Source organism: Myotis lucifugus, unplaced genomic scaffold (assembly GCF_000147115.1).
Source record: "Myotis lucifugus unplaced genomic scaffold, Myoluc2.0 scaffold_73, whole genome shotgun sequence".
NCBI classification, from domain to species: Eukaryota; Metazoa; Chordata; class Mammalia; order Chiroptera; family Vespertilionidae; genus Myotis; species Myotis lucifugus.
This window is the reverse complement of record NW_005871121.1, coordinates 4,255,274-4,272,143: the sequence shown is the minus strand read 5'-3', so window position 1 is coordinate 4,272,143 and position 16,870 is coordinate 4,255,274. Positions and strand designations below refer to the sequence as shown.

The 16,870-nt window shown below is 39.1% G+C and overlaps 1 protein-coding gene across 1 annotated transcript in view; it reads right to left on the bottom strand.

Moving 5' to 3' along the window:
* The window catches only part of CADPS2 (calcium dependent secretion activator 2), a 378,380-nt gene that overhangs the window by 299,608 nt on the left and 61,902 nt on the right, over positions 1-16,870 (bottom strand). Inside the window, 1 exon segment of the mRNA XM_023755323.1 lies at positions 10,726-11,058. Within this exon segment, the coding sequence (XP_023611091.1) occupies positions 10,726-11,058 (333 nt within the window).

The following is a 16,870-nucleotide window of genomic DNA, read 5'->3' as shown; positions in this document are numbered from 1 at the left end:
AGGCGGGAAGTTTGGCTTCCTCCATCGCCGGGGGCAAACTAAGCCTCCTGCTTGCTCAAGCTCTGTGGCCGCTGTCATCTTAGTTGGATTAATTTGCATATTTGCCCCTGATTGGCTGGTGGGCATGGCTCTTGGGCGTGGCTTGTGGGTGTAGCGGAGGTACGGTCAATTTGCATGTTTCTCTTTTATTAGATTAGATTATAAAACCTGTTAAACTGACCTGAGTCATGCACAATATGGGAAGCACTGGGGGCTAGAGATGGGAACCAGGTAGATGTTTCTCTGAACTCATTCCTCTCCCATTTCTATCATTAAGAGGCCTGCACCACACAATACAACCATGTCTTAGTAAAGATCCAGCTAAAGATCGAATTAGTACTGAGTACATTAAACACCCAGGAGAATGCAGATTAATTTGTCCATTTGCTAAAGAACTAAAAGCTGACCATGTTACCTTTTGAAACTCGCCTTAACAAGAAAAAGGTAAGTAGGAGCAAGCCAGGTCAACAGGATGGTGGTGTTGGAATGCACATGGAAAGCAAAGAAAAGGGAAGATGTTCCAGTAAGAGGCACCAAGTCTGGAGTTGAGACTAGACAATGGTTTGGGAAATGAAATACTTCGGGGTTGGGGGAGGGGGACTTGGGAGATGGGTCTGGAGAGAGAGGAAGGGCTACTTCATGAGCTCGTCTTCACCGCCAGGGAGTATGGAGTTGGTTCCTACATCAATGAGAAGTCATCAGAAGGTTTTACCTCTTTTGTATCATAAAAAAGAAAAGGAAAGAATTGCATGGAGCTAAAAAGTGGATCAGCTGTCATACAGCTTTTCAGCAGTGAAACACCGAGGGGGGGGGGATCAGATCACCAAGCGAAGAAATAATAAAGTGATGCTTACAATCCACCCCACAGAAAAGGTTTTGAGCAGGTGACGGACATGATCCGATCTGAGCTTTGGAAAGGAGAGATCACTCTGTCTCCAGCACAAACAGGAAGTCTATTTGTTTATTTAAAAGAAGATCTGGGGTTACCTTTCTAAAAAAATATGTTCCCAAGTTGTTTTTAAAAATCAAATCCATTTTAAAACAAGGTTAAAAATAGGCAAGATTTTTATAAACTAAATCCTTATTGCAAAGGAGTTTCTCTGTCATCTCAAAAACAAACACACTTATAAATTAAACTTTATCATAAGTCTGTATGTATATGAAAAACATAGTATATAAAAGATTCAACATTATCCATGGTCTCAAGCTATCCACTGGGGGGGGGGGGGGTGGTCTCAGAACATATCCCCTGCAGGTAAGGGGACTACTGTAATGTTGGGCCATGTAACAATGTTGACTTGAATAGCCCATGACCACTTCATTAACTTTGCTTTTTTTCTCCACTGTACAGCAAGCAGTATTGCGAAGTCTTCAGCAACTACAAAAAGTGTGTCCTTCCAGAAGTTCACACTTTATACAGAAAATAGTAAAAACTGTACGTAAAACAATATAATTGATACAAGAAAGTTACTGGTCAAGTATTGTGGGAATTCGGTGATGGAAGAGATGTTTTTCCTGGTTGACAATAACAGGATGAATTTGTGAACACTGAAATATTAAAAATGGAGTTTGAGGGGTAGAGAAAACGTTGACCTGATGCAGCAGTCTATTAGGCTTAACATACAAATCTCAAACCCTGGTTTCTCCATGCCCCACGCCTCTCATGTTCCATGGAAACAGCTCTAAGAGAGGTCTCAGAGATGTCCAGCAAATCTCTCTTTGCAGAAGTCCTGGGGAGGACCAAAAGCGTGTGTTGGTGGCCAACTATCTGACAGTTAAGAACACACCACAAAAATAGCTTTACTGAGTTTAGCCCAACTGCTCCATTTTATAACTTGTGATATTCTTGCAGTGCTTAAAAAATAGAAATATCAAATACTTGGATAAATTTAATCTCATATTTTAAACAAAAAAGATCTTTTAAGAAGTGCTTTTCACACCCTGTTGACTTGAGCATCATTACCCTCTCTGATTAATCTATTTTCTAGAATCAGGATAACTGTCTTTATATTAATACTGTCAATCACTAGACAGAGGGACTATTGGCTGTGTTTTTCCATACTGATGCCTTTGTACGTGCTGTGTCAATGTGCCCTTCTTCCGCCCATGAACAAAATCAATTCGATTTTTCTCTGTGACCCCACTCTAATTATGGTGTAACTCTTCAGACATATTATATTGTGTTATTCTTGTAATATTCATTTTTATGCTTTATTATTAAAAATACAAAGTAGACTAGGATTTGCACTGTCATGGAAATTGAGTGTTTTCCCTAAGATAAATTCATATGCTGGTCCACTGTATTTAAATTATCTGTAAATCTGGAGAGTTACAAATAATCCATCATGAACAATAACCAGCACAAACCTAACAGTGATTCCAAAAGAACACTCTACCCAACATTTTACCATATAATTTTCTAGTTGCCCCGTGTTTGATTTATTTTGACAGTGCCATATGTATGGGTTTTTCAACATAACCTTAAAACACTGACCAAAGCTTTAAGTATTAGCAAATTATTTTACCAATACACCTGTTAATTCTCCACTATCACTTGAATCACAAATTATATATATCATAAAGATAGAGCATAACTCTATCCTACTGACTCTGATTATTACTGTTGTTTCCTGTGCTAGCCCCCTCACTCTCTCAGCCCACAAGCACACACGTTGGTCTTAGCTTATTCTAGATGTCAGAGTGTCTGCAGTCATTTCTCAATACAATGTCGTAAGGGCCTCTCTCCTGAGTTCCATCCCTCCACCTCCAATTGAAGGCAAAGAATTTCCTTCAGGCACCCCACAATAACCTCAAAGTAAAACTGAACTTATCTCCTTTACTATCTACTCTTCAATCTGACCCCATTTCTACATGATTCTGACTACCCATAATCAGGCTAAAATCTCAGAGGGAGGGAGTAAGGAAGGGAAGGGAGAAGAAAAAAAGGAGAACAGGGAGTAAATGATGAGAACAAATAAATATGAATGAGAGAGATGATACCCAAACACCCTAAGCCTAGTATTCAGGTCCTCCATGTTTTTTACCAATCTAACTTTCTAACTTCTTAGATAATTCCATTATTTATACAAATTAGCTGTTTCATTATTTACCAAACATGTTATACTTTCTGATTATATATACATATATATATATATATATATACACATACATATATATATATATATATATAATTTCATCATTTTTTATTTTTCAGTTACAGTTGACAGGCAATATTATATTAGTTTCAGGTGTACACCTCATTGATTGGACATTATAAAACTTAAGTAATCATCCCAAAAAATATCATACACATCTGGTACCATACATAGTTATTAGAATATTGACTATATTTCCTATGCTATTCTGTAACTATTCTGTAACAACCAATTTGTATTTCTTAATCCCTTTACCTTTTCCACCCGTACCCCCAAAACCCCTCCCATCCAGCAACTGTCAAAATTATCTCTGTATCTATTAGTCTGTTTCTGTTCTGCTGGTTCACTTATTTTGATTTTTTAGATTCAATTGTTAATAGATATGTATTTACTAGTATTACCATTTGATTGTTTATATTTTTTATTTTTTCCTCTTCTTCTTATTAAAGAAGACCCTTTAACATTATATTTAATACTGGCTTGGTGGTGATGAACTCCTTTAGCTTTTTCTTGTCTGGGGAGCTCTTTATCTGACCTTTAATTCTAAATGATAACTTTGCTGGGTAGAGTAATCTTGGTTGTAGGTCCTTGCTTTTTATCACTTTGAATATGAATATGTCTTGCAATCCCTTCTGGCCTGCGAAGTTTATGTTGAATATGTTTTCAAATTCTTGCTCATTCTCTTCTCTTTCTGGCACCCCCATGATGTGAATGTTGGTAGGCTTGAAGTTGTCCCAGAGGCTCCTTACACTGTCTTCTTCATATTTTTTGTTTGTTTGTTTTTTGTCTTTTTGCTGTTCGAATTTGGGTGTTTTTTCCTTCCTAATATTCTAAATAGCTGATTTGACTCTAGCATCCTCTATTCTACCATTGATTCCCTATAAATTATTCTTTATTTCAGCTAGTGTATCCTTCATTTCTGACTGGTCATTTTTTATGTTGTTGATCACTAAGTTCCATGAGTATCCTTAAAACCATTGTTTTGAACTTCGTATCTGGTAGTTTTCTTACTTCCATTTCATTTAATTCTTTTTCTGGAGATTTCTCCCTATCTTTCATTTGCAATGTTTCTTTTTCTCCACATTTTGCCATCTTTTCTGTTTTTCTTTCTGTGGATTAGGTAGAGCTACTATGTCTCCAAGACTTGGTAGAGTGGCCTTGTGTACTAGGTGTCCTGTAGGTCCCAGTGGTTCAGCCTCCCCAATCACCTGAGCTAAGCACTCCAGGCATTGCCCTGTCTGGGCTGTGTGCACTATCCTGTTATAGTTGAGCCTTGATTAATGATTGCATCACTGGGAGGGATTGACCTCCAGGCCAATCGGCTGTGAGGAGCAGCTGCAACTACAGTGGAAGAGCTGCTGTGCAGGAGTCAACCCTATGGAGCAGCACTTGCTTCAGTGGGGCTTTGGTGCTCACCGAGTCTGCCCCTTGAGGGTATCACTCATGGAGGTGGTAGGAGTGTAATCTGGTGTGAGCTAAAGCTGACCACAAGGTGCACTGGTTTTGTGGCCTCCAGGAAGTGCAAAATCAGCCACTGCCTGTGCCCTGCCTGGGGCCACCCAGCACAAGCTACAGAGCAATCTGCAGATGGCTGCTACTTGCATTGGGCATGGAGGTGCCCAGGAGAGGCCAAGCTGTGAACCAAGGAGGGCTGCTGCTGGTGCTGGGCTTGGGCCCACTTATCAGGCAGTACAGGGCACCCTATGGCCAGCTGCTGCTTGTTTGAGAGATTTTAGGAAAATCTGAAGCATGAGGCAAGAGAGGCCAGTTATATGGAAATGCCATTGGAAATGGCTTGGACTTGCTGGTTAGGTGGGGTAGGGTCTCAGGGAATCACCAGGGCAGGACAAACAGTGTGGGCCAGGTTGATGGAAACACAGATATGGCGCCTGCCTGTCGGCTCTGTGGTAGGGAGGGCTCAGCAAAGAAGCAATGGCTTCTGCTAGCACTTCTGTCTTGGAAAAAGCTGTCCCCCTCCAGCTCTTGCCCTGATGCCAGACAATTTAGTTCCTCCCTGTATGTCCCTGGTTCATTTCAAGCCGCTGCCCCAATGCTGTAGCTCAGAGGGAGCGAGTCTGAGTAAGTCTATGCATGAACCCTTTAAGAACTGCCTGGGACCCCAGAAATATCAGCATCACTCATCCACAATCCCTACTGGTTTTTACAATCTGGAGATGTGGGGCCTTCTCAGCACTGGAATCCTGGGCTGAAGGGTCTGGTATGGGGCTGGGACCCCTCACTCCTCATGGAGGGACCTTAGCAGCCAAGATGTCCCTGATAAAAAAAAACTGCCACATGTGGGTGTGGGATCAGCCTATTTTGTGCCTCTGCCCCTCCTACTAGTCTCAATGTGGCTTCTTTTTTAATTCCCTAGTTGTAGGACTTCCATTCAGCCAGAGTTCAGAGAGTTCTGAAGGATGGTTGTTCTGTAGTTTAGTTGTATTTCTTTTATGTAGTGTAGGGTGGAGGCAAGTACCACGTTTAACTACACCACCATCTTGACCAGAAGCCTCCCAATCATATATTTTGCTTGTGTTTCTCCTGCCTGGGACTCTCTTCTTACATACCTTCATTGCCCAGATCAACCTCCAAATCTTCTGAAAAGACTCCTTAACCAATCATGTAGTAACAAAGCAGGTACTATCTGATAACATATCTTTCATAGTTGTTTTATTGTTGAACTCTGATACTTAGGACTTTACCTCAAACTGCAATGTATGCCCTCTATTAGTACACCCTTCTCTAATAAAATCCATCTCCAATGGTGGGACTCATATAACTAGACTCAATTTTAATACAAATACTAAGAATAATTCCTGTATTTAAAAGGTCCTTAAACCCTAAGGACCTCCATGCTGACCCATCTTCCATAAGGCAATCTCCTTTAAAAAGCAAAAACAAAAAAACCCTTCCTCCCTTTTTCTTGATCACCGAGAATTAGCCAAAAATCACCAGCTAACTAAAACTTGTTTTGTAATTTCATACAATGAAAAGAACATGAGGAAATGAAGTCATTCCTCTATTCAGAAGAGCACATTGACTATATGATGTTATGTGTGAACCAGGTAGCATTCTGTCTGCTGGAGGAAAAGTTTTCAGAGAACTCCTTTACCGTATATCTACCTTCTAAATTATGTAATAGAAACCTAACTCAGAAATAGCAGTTCTGCCTTGGATTCTCACTGAGTCTTAAAAATGCATTTCCCAAACCACACTTTCTTTTGAATACTTAAAAGCAGGGAAAAGATAAATGAGTTAATTAGATATAAAATTACCCTATGTGAACTGAACTAAACTATATTAAATAATAGATCAAATGTTCAAAAGCGAGAATATATAAAATTTAACCTCAAACATAAAAACCCTGGAACTTCAACAGCCTGGAGAATATGCATGCATATTCTCTAAAATGGTAGATATAATTTGGCAAATTTTTACACGTCATGAAATTTTCTTTAGTTATTTTCATTTGGTATTAACAGTTTATCTTCTGGACAAAAGGAATGAGCTCGTATTTTCAAGCAATTATTTACTAACTATACTCACCCCAATAAAGTAACTGAATATACAGTCACATTACTAATGAAATAATGCTGAAATTGAGAATTTAGCACTAAATAAAACAACACATGCACTATCAGTGCTATTAGAGAACAGTAACCCCATAAAGTTCTCATGGTAAGGATTCAAGAAAAGTCCCCATGTGGATCAGGCAGAAAGAGGGGAAGAACAGCCATTATTAACCCCCTGGATTCTTTTCCCTAACAAAGGGGGGCAGGCTTTTCCAGAAGGAGCACTGACAAGTTCTCTCAGCTGAAGGAAGAGAAGGCTGCCTCTGTAGTCCTTTGCAGCCTTTCTACGACTTCCATTGGAAAGAACAAATGAACAAACAAAATCCAGAGTGAACAGGAGGAAAGACCTCAAGAAAATAGGCTGGGGATGCTGTAACCAGGGTAAGAAATACAGTACATGGGTGAAAAGGGAAGCAATACTCGTAGACCAGGGACAGAAACCCTTGTGAAGGTTACAACCCAAGATGTAGGCCCCCTAAAAGAGTGAGGCTTCCTCAGGTAATAGAATACGCGCTATTCCCCAACAACCTGCCACAACACCAACACAGCTCTAGGACAGTAACAGTCAATCACAGCTACAAGATGCAAGACACTGACCCTCTCTGAGGGGGAATACCTAAGGAAACCCAAAGTCAAGAGGAAGACAAAGACAAGGATACGAGAACTTGAAACTTCTTGTACCTATGGCTACAACAAACATTAAACACTGCCCAACTCCCAGTCAGATCAACAAATATCCTCACACTAAAGCCAAATATATTTCAGTTCTTGTTACCTGATACAACGTGTCTGGATTTCAATAAAAAATTACAAAGCATGCCAAAAGGGAAAAAGAAACAGTGTAGAGAGCAAAAACAAGAGTCCAAACCAAATTTAGATGTGACAGAGAGGTTACAGTTATCAAACAAAACATTTAAATAACTATTATTAATATGTTAAGGGCTCTAATGGAAAAAGTTGAAAACATTCTCAAATACAAAGAGAAAAAGCTCCAAGACAAACAAAACAGAACATCCCAGAACTATGGGACAATATCAAAACTATAATACCCGAAGGAGAAGAGAGAATGGGACAGAAGGAATATTTGAACTAGTAATATCTGAGAACTTTCCAAAATTAATGACAGACACCAACCCAGGAATCACAAAACACACCAGGAAAGAGAAATATAACAGGAAAACCTATACCTACACATATTCATATTTAAATGGTAGAAAACTAAGATGATAAAATATTGACGATAAAATATTGAAGGAAGCCATAGGACAAAAACACCTTATCTGTAGAGAACCAAGAAGAGCTATATCAGACTTCTCATCAGAAACCATACAAGAAGAAAGTGGAGTGAAATCTTCAGTGTTGAAAGATAAAAAGAGCTAACTGATAATTATATGTCCAGTGAAAATATTCTCTAAACATGAAGGAGAAACAAAGTATTTCTCAGACAAACAAAAATTGAGGGAATTCATCACCAGAAGTTCTGCCTTTTAGGAAATACTAAATGAAGTTTTTCAGAGATAAAGACACTGATATAGGTAAAAAACTAAATCTACATAAAGAAAAAAAGGAATAGCAGAGAAGGAACAAATGAAGGTAAAATATAATATTTTATTTTTCTTATTTTTTCCTTAATTGATCTAAAATTTTATAGCATATGATCAACAAAATGAATAACAGAAATGTTACAAGAGATGGGAAGAAGGAATTAGAAATTCTCTATTATGGGATAGCATTACACTTAACACCTTATTGTGTTATTTGAAGGTAGACTTAGATTATTTCAAAATGGATATTGTAAACCTTAGGGCAACCACTAAATAAGTTTTTTTTTTAAAGTATAAGTAGTACATCAAAAGAGGATATAAAATGGAATCATAAAATGTTCAATTAAAAGTAGAGAAGGCAAAAAAAGGAGGGGAGAAAAAGAACAAATGCAAGGAAGTGACAACACAAAGACTGTACAACTTAATCCGAGTAAACTATTTCAAATATGAATAGTCTAAACACAGCCAATAGAAGGCAGAGATTGTGAGGTTGGATTAAAAAAACAACAAGATGCAATTATATGCTCTACAAGAAACCTGCTTTAAACATAAGGAATCATATAGATTAAAAGTAAACAGATGGAGAAAGACACCACATGTTAATCCTAATCAAAAGAAAGCTGGAGTAGCTATCTCAGTATAAGACAAAGTAGATTTCAGAGGGGGAAAAAAGAGGGACTTTATATAATAATAAAGGAATTAATTCCGCAAAAAGACATATTCTAAATGTGTACAAACATAACAGAGCATAAAAATACATGAGGCAAATATTGATAGAATTTTTAAAAAATTAATTTGTTGTTATAAAAATTTGAATTATAAGTACATATGTTCCAAGTCATAGAGGACATAAATCAGGGGATCCACACCATTGCTTTAGAAGTGATCTTAAAAGCAAGCAAAGGATTAATTTTAAAATATCTTGAGTTAATAAACAAACTCATAGGTTCACATATATTTATGACCCTGTAACATCCAGTATAAACTTTCATGCATATGTAATAACTCCTTTTCTGGGTCTATCAGCTCTATTAGACTATGGCATATGGAGAATAAATATTTTTATCTTGCTCAGCTTGATTTCCCCAACACCTAGCAAGGTTTCTGACTTGATTAAATATCCAATAAATATCTACTGAATCTGAATTTTACTACTAAATTAAGTTAATCAATATTTAACTGTAAATTAAGCTACAGTGGGGCCTTGACTTACGAGTGTCCCGACTAACGAGTTTTTTGAGATACCAGCTGTCTCTCGGCCCATTTTTTGCATTGAGTTGATAGAGTGAGTTAACGAGCTCCTTAACGAGCTCTTTAACGAGCTCTGTCTCGGATCGAATTAAACTGGTAAGTCAAGGCCCCACTGTATTGTTTCATTAAAAATACAAACTCCCAGTTGCATTTATCTTTTAAAGTAGGAAATTTTGGTTTTACAGTCACCTTCCACTATTATCAAACTGCCAATGGGTTTAATAACAGTTAGAAACAATTACCATGAATCACTATTGTTCACAGGGTTAAGGTGCCACATTGCTTTAGTATTAATTAACTCTTTTAATTTATTAATCTTAAATGATACACAAATTAGTAATTCAAAGTAAATGGACAGAATGTCAAAATAAGAGAAGTAGATCTGCAAAAGATTAAAAATAAATGTAAACATATGAACAATGTAGAAGTATAACTCTTAATGAACTGGTGAACTTTTAAATACCAGAACTTTGTCCATTTACATTGTGTATCAGGGCAGAGTTAAATAATTTATACCTCTAAAATAAGCAAATAAAATGCAAATAGAGAAGGAATACATTACTAGACAAATCACAGGGTCTAAAGATGAAAGACTTGGAAAAAAACATGATATTTTATTGAGCTTTTACATATGTATGATTTGAATAAGAACAGAAAAGAAAATACATTATTCACTGTAATCACTTTAAATTATGCAGTTTAGGATTCATCTCCAATTAATTTCTATCTGACTAGGTTAAAAAAAACCCTGAAATTTCAGTTACTTCCATAAAATTTTACGTTATCTTTATGTAAAATTATTTTGCACTGAGGAATAACTATTTATTATAAACTGCCAACCTTCTTCAGATAACAGATTATTTCTATTTTACTATTTGGACATGCCCCTTATATACCAAACAGGCACAAATCTGATGCCCTAAAATAGGGCACATGGGGACATTTATTTACTAGATAAAATGTACTGATGTTCTTCTTCCTCTATCAAATTCTTTCAAAACCTTCTTTACAAATATCACTATCTGACTTATTGAAATTATATTTCACTCAACTTTTCAACCAAAGTGATTAAATAGAAAGTAAAGGACATCTCCATAGGCTTGTAAACACTTGAGGTTCACTCTGAGTCTGGCAGGGTAATGGGAAATACGATGGGCCACTTACCTGACATGCATTATAAAGGAGTTGGTGCTCCAGTTTCTTAATACCCAGAATCTGCTGAAACATTTCATAGAGCTGTTCCTTGCTCAGAATAAGTTCAGACACAGCACTGAGGGTCATCCTACTTGGCTGTTTACACAAGTCCTCTTCACCCCTGTAAATGGCATCGTATTTGGCTATCCATGAGCTCAGCACTGTCTCTTTGCTTAAGCCATCAATTTCTGGCAAACTCCGCACACGTTTCTCGATGTTCTTCTTAAACACCTCTCTGAAGTCATTAGCAGAACATCCTCCACTCTGAACCATTCTGGCCACTCGATCACTCTTCAGAAAAACCTGGAAAAAAATAAAGAACAAAAACCCGTTTATAACTAAGCAGAGACACTAACACACCTGCTTGTAGCAATCTAGCCAGTCTTAACACCAAACATTCCACAGTGATTCAAATGTTTTTTTAATATATGATAATGAATGATATAATGGAGGCCCCAAATCTACTCTCTAAAATGTTGAAATATTTAGGAGAGACAGTAACCAGTGTTGAGGAACTGTAAGATGACCTTGATCTACATGCTATCCCCCCACCTGTAAATCAGAGGCCTCTCTGCTAACTGAATCCTTTAAGAGTTGATTAAGAAAGTAATTGGAGATATGACTGTACTTGGGAGTTCTGGCTAGTTTTTCAGCAGAGATAAGGTCCCCTATTGTTAGAACGAGGATCTGAAAGCCAATAGTGCGGTAAGTCCAGTAACCAAGTCAATATGCATCATGTATAACTCAATCACGAATGCTTCACATTTGGGCATGAGGGTACGCCCGACCCCATCACTGATCTCACCAGTCTTCCAACTTGTCACACATTTCTTCTAACTAGGAAAAATGGATGACAGAAAAGAGATGCTCATGAAATAGGTAGGAAGAGATGGGCAATCTATATATATAAAAGCCTAATATGCAAAGTGTCTCCTTGGGAGTTCGACTGGGAGACCGGGAGTTCGATCCCTCAACTATGAAGTGCACTGACCACCAGGGGGGCGGTACAAAACGAAGGGAGGCCCCAGCCAGCAGCTGGAAGGCCCCGATCAACCCTGGCCTGGGGAGCCTACCCATGCATGAATTACATGCACCAGGCCTCTAGTAAGTAATAAAGTCATCCTATATAATAAAAGCCTAGGTGGCGTGATGTGCAACGTCATCACAAGATGGCCGCCACAAGATGGCCACCCTCACATCATCATAAGGTGGCCACGACAAGATGTGGGATCCTGTGGGATCAGGCCTAAACTGGTAGTCAGACATCCCCCAAGGGGTCCCAAATTGGAGAGGGTGCAGGCTGGGCTGAGGGAACCCCCGCCCCCATGAACAAATTTTGTGTACCAGGCCTCTAGTATCATATCAGAGACATCAGGCAATCTCTCCCTTCTTCTAAGTTAAGGACCCAAATATAAATAAGTATCAGTCATGATTTATTAAACATCTATTCTGTCATCAATATTCCTAAGCATCCTCTAGGGGTCATATATAAATGCTTTATTCCTGCTTTTTTTCTTTCTATAATGACAACAAATTATCCCAGAAGAGTCCACAGGACTGTTTATATGCAGCCTCCAAAAGTTATATCTGTACTTAAACTTATGGAACAAAAATTCATGTCAACTTTTACCCTAAGAACTGACTCATAATATGGAGGCACTCCCAGGTTATGACCCTATCACGTGGACCACACTACCAGCATGTCTGCCTGCATGTGGGCAAGCAGCACATGTGTTCCATACAAAGTGGCCTGGCTCATCCCACTGACTGCCATGCTCAGCTACTGGACCCCAAACCTTTCCCCACCACTTTATATTTCCTCTTTCACACAAAATGTCCTTGCTTCCTATCTTTGCTCAACAGACAAAGTATTCCTGATTCTCAAATATTTTGGTTTACTGACTAATGTACTGAACCAGGGAAACATGTATAACATACATGCAATGCTTCCTCTCTCTCTTTCTCAGCTGTGGCTCAATTATTTACTATAAGAAAGATTCTGTCTTATTTTCTAATTTTCCAAGTCAAAACTAATTTATTCTTAAGTGACAGATATAAGAATAGTACTTTTAATATATCTAGATCAGTGGTTCCCAAAGTGAGGCACATGCCCCACAGGGGCAACTTGATTTTTAAGGGGGGCAATTCGAGAATGAGTTATTAACAGTGAATTTTTCAGATTTCTTATGGTTCTAGGGGCCTCATATACAGTACATAAATATATATTGTAACATACTTATGCATTCCAGTTCTCTATGTTTTGAAACTTTATTTGCTATTTTTTCATATCACTTCATATTATTATTTTTAACAATTTCTTAGTAATTTCTTCCTCAGTATTTCAAATGTCCTTTCGTTCATTTATTTTTCTCTTTCATGGATGCCATGTTCTTTGGAAGCTTGTTTAGACCAAATGAATGGCCTTTTAGGCTTCCTCTAAGTGAATAGGAGTTCACTTTTTTTTTTAATAATAATAATTATATGTCACGGGCCGGGGGAAGCATCAGGATTTTAGAGATGCTTAGGTGGGGCATGGGCAAAAAAAGGTTGGGAGCCACTGATCTAAATCAAGGCACATGAAATTAAGATATTTAACAATATATTTTGTCAAAGAAGGCCATTTTCTACTTCAGAAGACAGAGGGTATCCATCTCCTTCTTTGTCACCTTCATCTAATTGCACTACTGTCATTGGGCACTAAACACTATATGTAATATTATATCTATGGGGAAATAACTGAAGTTGAAACAAGCAACTTTTGAAAACTTGTAATTTTGTCTAAAGCTGGAATGGCAAGATAAATGGCATACTAGTATATCTTACCTAATTCCTGTGATAGCTAGATCTTAATTAGGAACATAGGAAAGCTCAAGTAGTCAATGAAGGTGAACTGTGCCAGTTGTCAATCTATAGCTTCTCAGCACTACCCTGCTTATGCCAGCCAGGATAATTTTAAAGGGTGCTGATTTTTACTGTATTGATTTTAGAGAGAGAGGAAGGGGGGGGAGGGGGAAGAAAGAAAGAGGGAGAGAGAAACCATGATTTGTTATTCTACTTATTTATGCACTCATTGGTTGAGTATTGCATGTGCCCTGACCAGGGATCAAACCCACAACCTTGGCATATCAGGATAACGCTCTAACCAACTGAGCTACCTGGCCAGGGCAGAAGGATTCTTCTAACTGGTTCTCTTCTTATTTGGAGGTGCATGGCACCCACCCATGGACAGCTTCTCTCCAGACCTCTGGTGGTGGCTTCACGCCATCCCACCCCCATTGGCAGATTCCCAGTGAGTTCTGCAGGGCAGCACCTCCCTGGGGACCATTTCCCTCCAGCACCCAGAAGGCAGATTTCCACGAAGTTCACTTCTGTGCACTTCTCTGCCATCCAGTAGGACACAACCACGTCTTCTCCAGTGAGGTCTGATTCCAGCCTTGGGGACGGGGGACTGGGACCCTCTTCCAGATTCCTTCCTTCCTTGGATGCTGTGTTCCCCTATCTGCTACTCCTGTGTTCCTTATTTTCCTTACTCATGTAGTCAATCCCACATTGTTTGTATTAAATTTTCCCTGTTCAATTATTGTGTGGCTTCTGGCTCCAGATTGCACCCTGGAAATACTGAAACCCTATATGTAATATTATATCTATGGGAAAATAATTGAAGTTGAAACAAGCAACTTTTGAAAACTTATAATTTCGTCTAAAGCTGGAATGGCAAGGTATTTTTAAAGTGCAATATAACTAAAGTCTGGCTTCAGAAAAACTTTTAATTACTTGATTTTTAATATTCCAAGTTGGCAGGCATTTCATTTTTTCCAACTTCTGCCTAACACAGTCAGTACTAAATTCCACCAAGTAATCAAACCACATTTTTGAAGCAAAGACTCTATTAAAGTATCTGGATTCTTAATTTCGCTTATAAAAGCCATACCTGGAGCCATACTTAGTCCGATTACATGTTATTTAATTGGCATTTATTAAGTTAACAATGTGTCAAGCAGTTTGCTAAGTGTTAGAGACACAAAGATAAATGAACCTAAGACCCTGCCCTCACACAGCTCGTGCTCCCTGAGAGAGACAGAAGAAACAATAAGATACAATCAGCCAGGAGAATAATAGAAACCTATGCAAAGGGAGGAAAAGCTAAGGAGAAAAAATTTATGAACTCTGTTGGGGAAGGTGTGGTGGTTCACAGGGTAGAGTTGACAGAACTATAATTTTATTTGGCCTGTGGGTTAACTGAGGGGTAAAGTGAGAATAAAATACATTTCGGGATAATAAAAGAACAGGATTAAAAAGCATAGAGGCATTCCACAGCATGACCTTTTAAGGGAAATAAAAATTTTCATATTGCAGGAGCCTTAAATATAAGGGTGAGGGCAGCAAAGGCTGGGCCAAACAGACCAAGAGAGACCAGACAGCAAGATGCATGTGTGCCACGCAAGGCATCGGTGCTCACTCTGGTGACCAGGAGTCAGTGATGTGGGCAACCAGGTACTGAAATGTTGAGACACATGAGTTAGAGAAATAACTGGCAGTAGCATCAAAGGTAAAAGGACAACTGACCAGAGCAGAGATCGGGATATCAGTTATCAGAGGAGTACAGTAGACCGGGTGAGAAACAATAAGTGCCTAATCTAGGGCAAAGGTCATGGGCTAGAGAGAGAGGTAGAAACAAGAGAGCAGGCTGAGAGAATTAACAGATCGTGATGATTTACAGAATGTGTGAAAGTAAGGCAGAAAAAACATTATGATTCACAGGTTTTTTAATGGGGTGCCTGGACTCTACTAACCTAAAATAAAGAACCAAATAATACAGGTAGAACAGTGTGTGTGTGTGTGTGTGTGTGTGTGTGTGTGTGTGTGTGTGTGTGATGTTTGTATATAGTGGTGGGTCATGGATAATTCCGTTTGGGTAGAGGTCAGCTTTGCAGACAAAATACAGTACAAATAAAAAAGAATCAAGAACAAAACTCTATGAAATACCTCCCTTTCAATGGCTGACAGAACAAGTAGATGCAGGGGAGGCCGGTGGTGCCAGGACACCAGAAGGAAAATTATGACATGTTGGCAATTAAGGGGGGAGGGGAGAGAGAAGAGAAAATGAAATGCCACAATAAAAATCACTTAAATTAACAAGAGAAAGGGTTGATCTTCATCACCGCTAGGTCTCCTTTTGCAAAGAAGAGTTAGTGACATGGTGAAGAAGGGAGCCAATTGGCAGGAGGGAGAAGAGGACCAGTGGCAGTGAAGTTAAGACAGCAAATATAATTGTTCTCTGAGTGAAAAAGGAAGCAAGATAGAGGAAGGCAGAGCTAGACCAGAAAATTACACACAGGCAATGGGGAAGACAAGTCAGTAAAAAGAGGCAGATTATGGTAGATAACAGAACATAATGCTGCAAGGTCACTTCTGAGATTAGTTCGTAAAAAAGGGTGGGGCCTTCTCTCTCTCATCACTTGCTGTAAGGCAGTGGTCGGGCAAACTGCGGCTCTCGAGCCACATGCAGCTCTTTGGCCCCTTGTGTGGCTCTTCCACAAAATACCGACTTCTGCACATGGGCCACAAAGTTTCAATTACACTGTACATGCGCGCCCGCACCTGGTATTTTGTGGAAGAGCCACACTCAAGGGGCCAAAGAGCCACATGTGGCTGGCGAGCCGCAGTTTGCTGACCACTGCCCTTGGGGAAGCAAGCTGCCAGGAGGCAAAGACCCCAGGCGCTCAGTCTAACAGCGCTCAGTGGTCTGCCAAGAACTGCATGAGTGGGCTAGAAAGCAGACTCTTCAGTCCCAAACGATCCACGGCTAACAGCTTGACTACAAGCTCTTTCTAAGCAGCAACAGCCAGCTAAGCCACTCCCTGATTCCTAAACCTGAGGAACTGTGAGATAATATATATTTGTTTTACACTGCAAATTTGGGGATAAGCTGTTACACAGCAATCTACAAATACACTCATAAACCCACATGGCTCACTCTCTTCATTTGGGTCTCAGTGCGTCACTTCCTCAAAGGAAGCCCTGTCCCTCCCCAATTCATCCCCCTCCCCTCTTACCTTGCTCCACCAGACAGGTATTTACTAGTATTGTCCATTTCCCCAAACTAGAAAGTAGA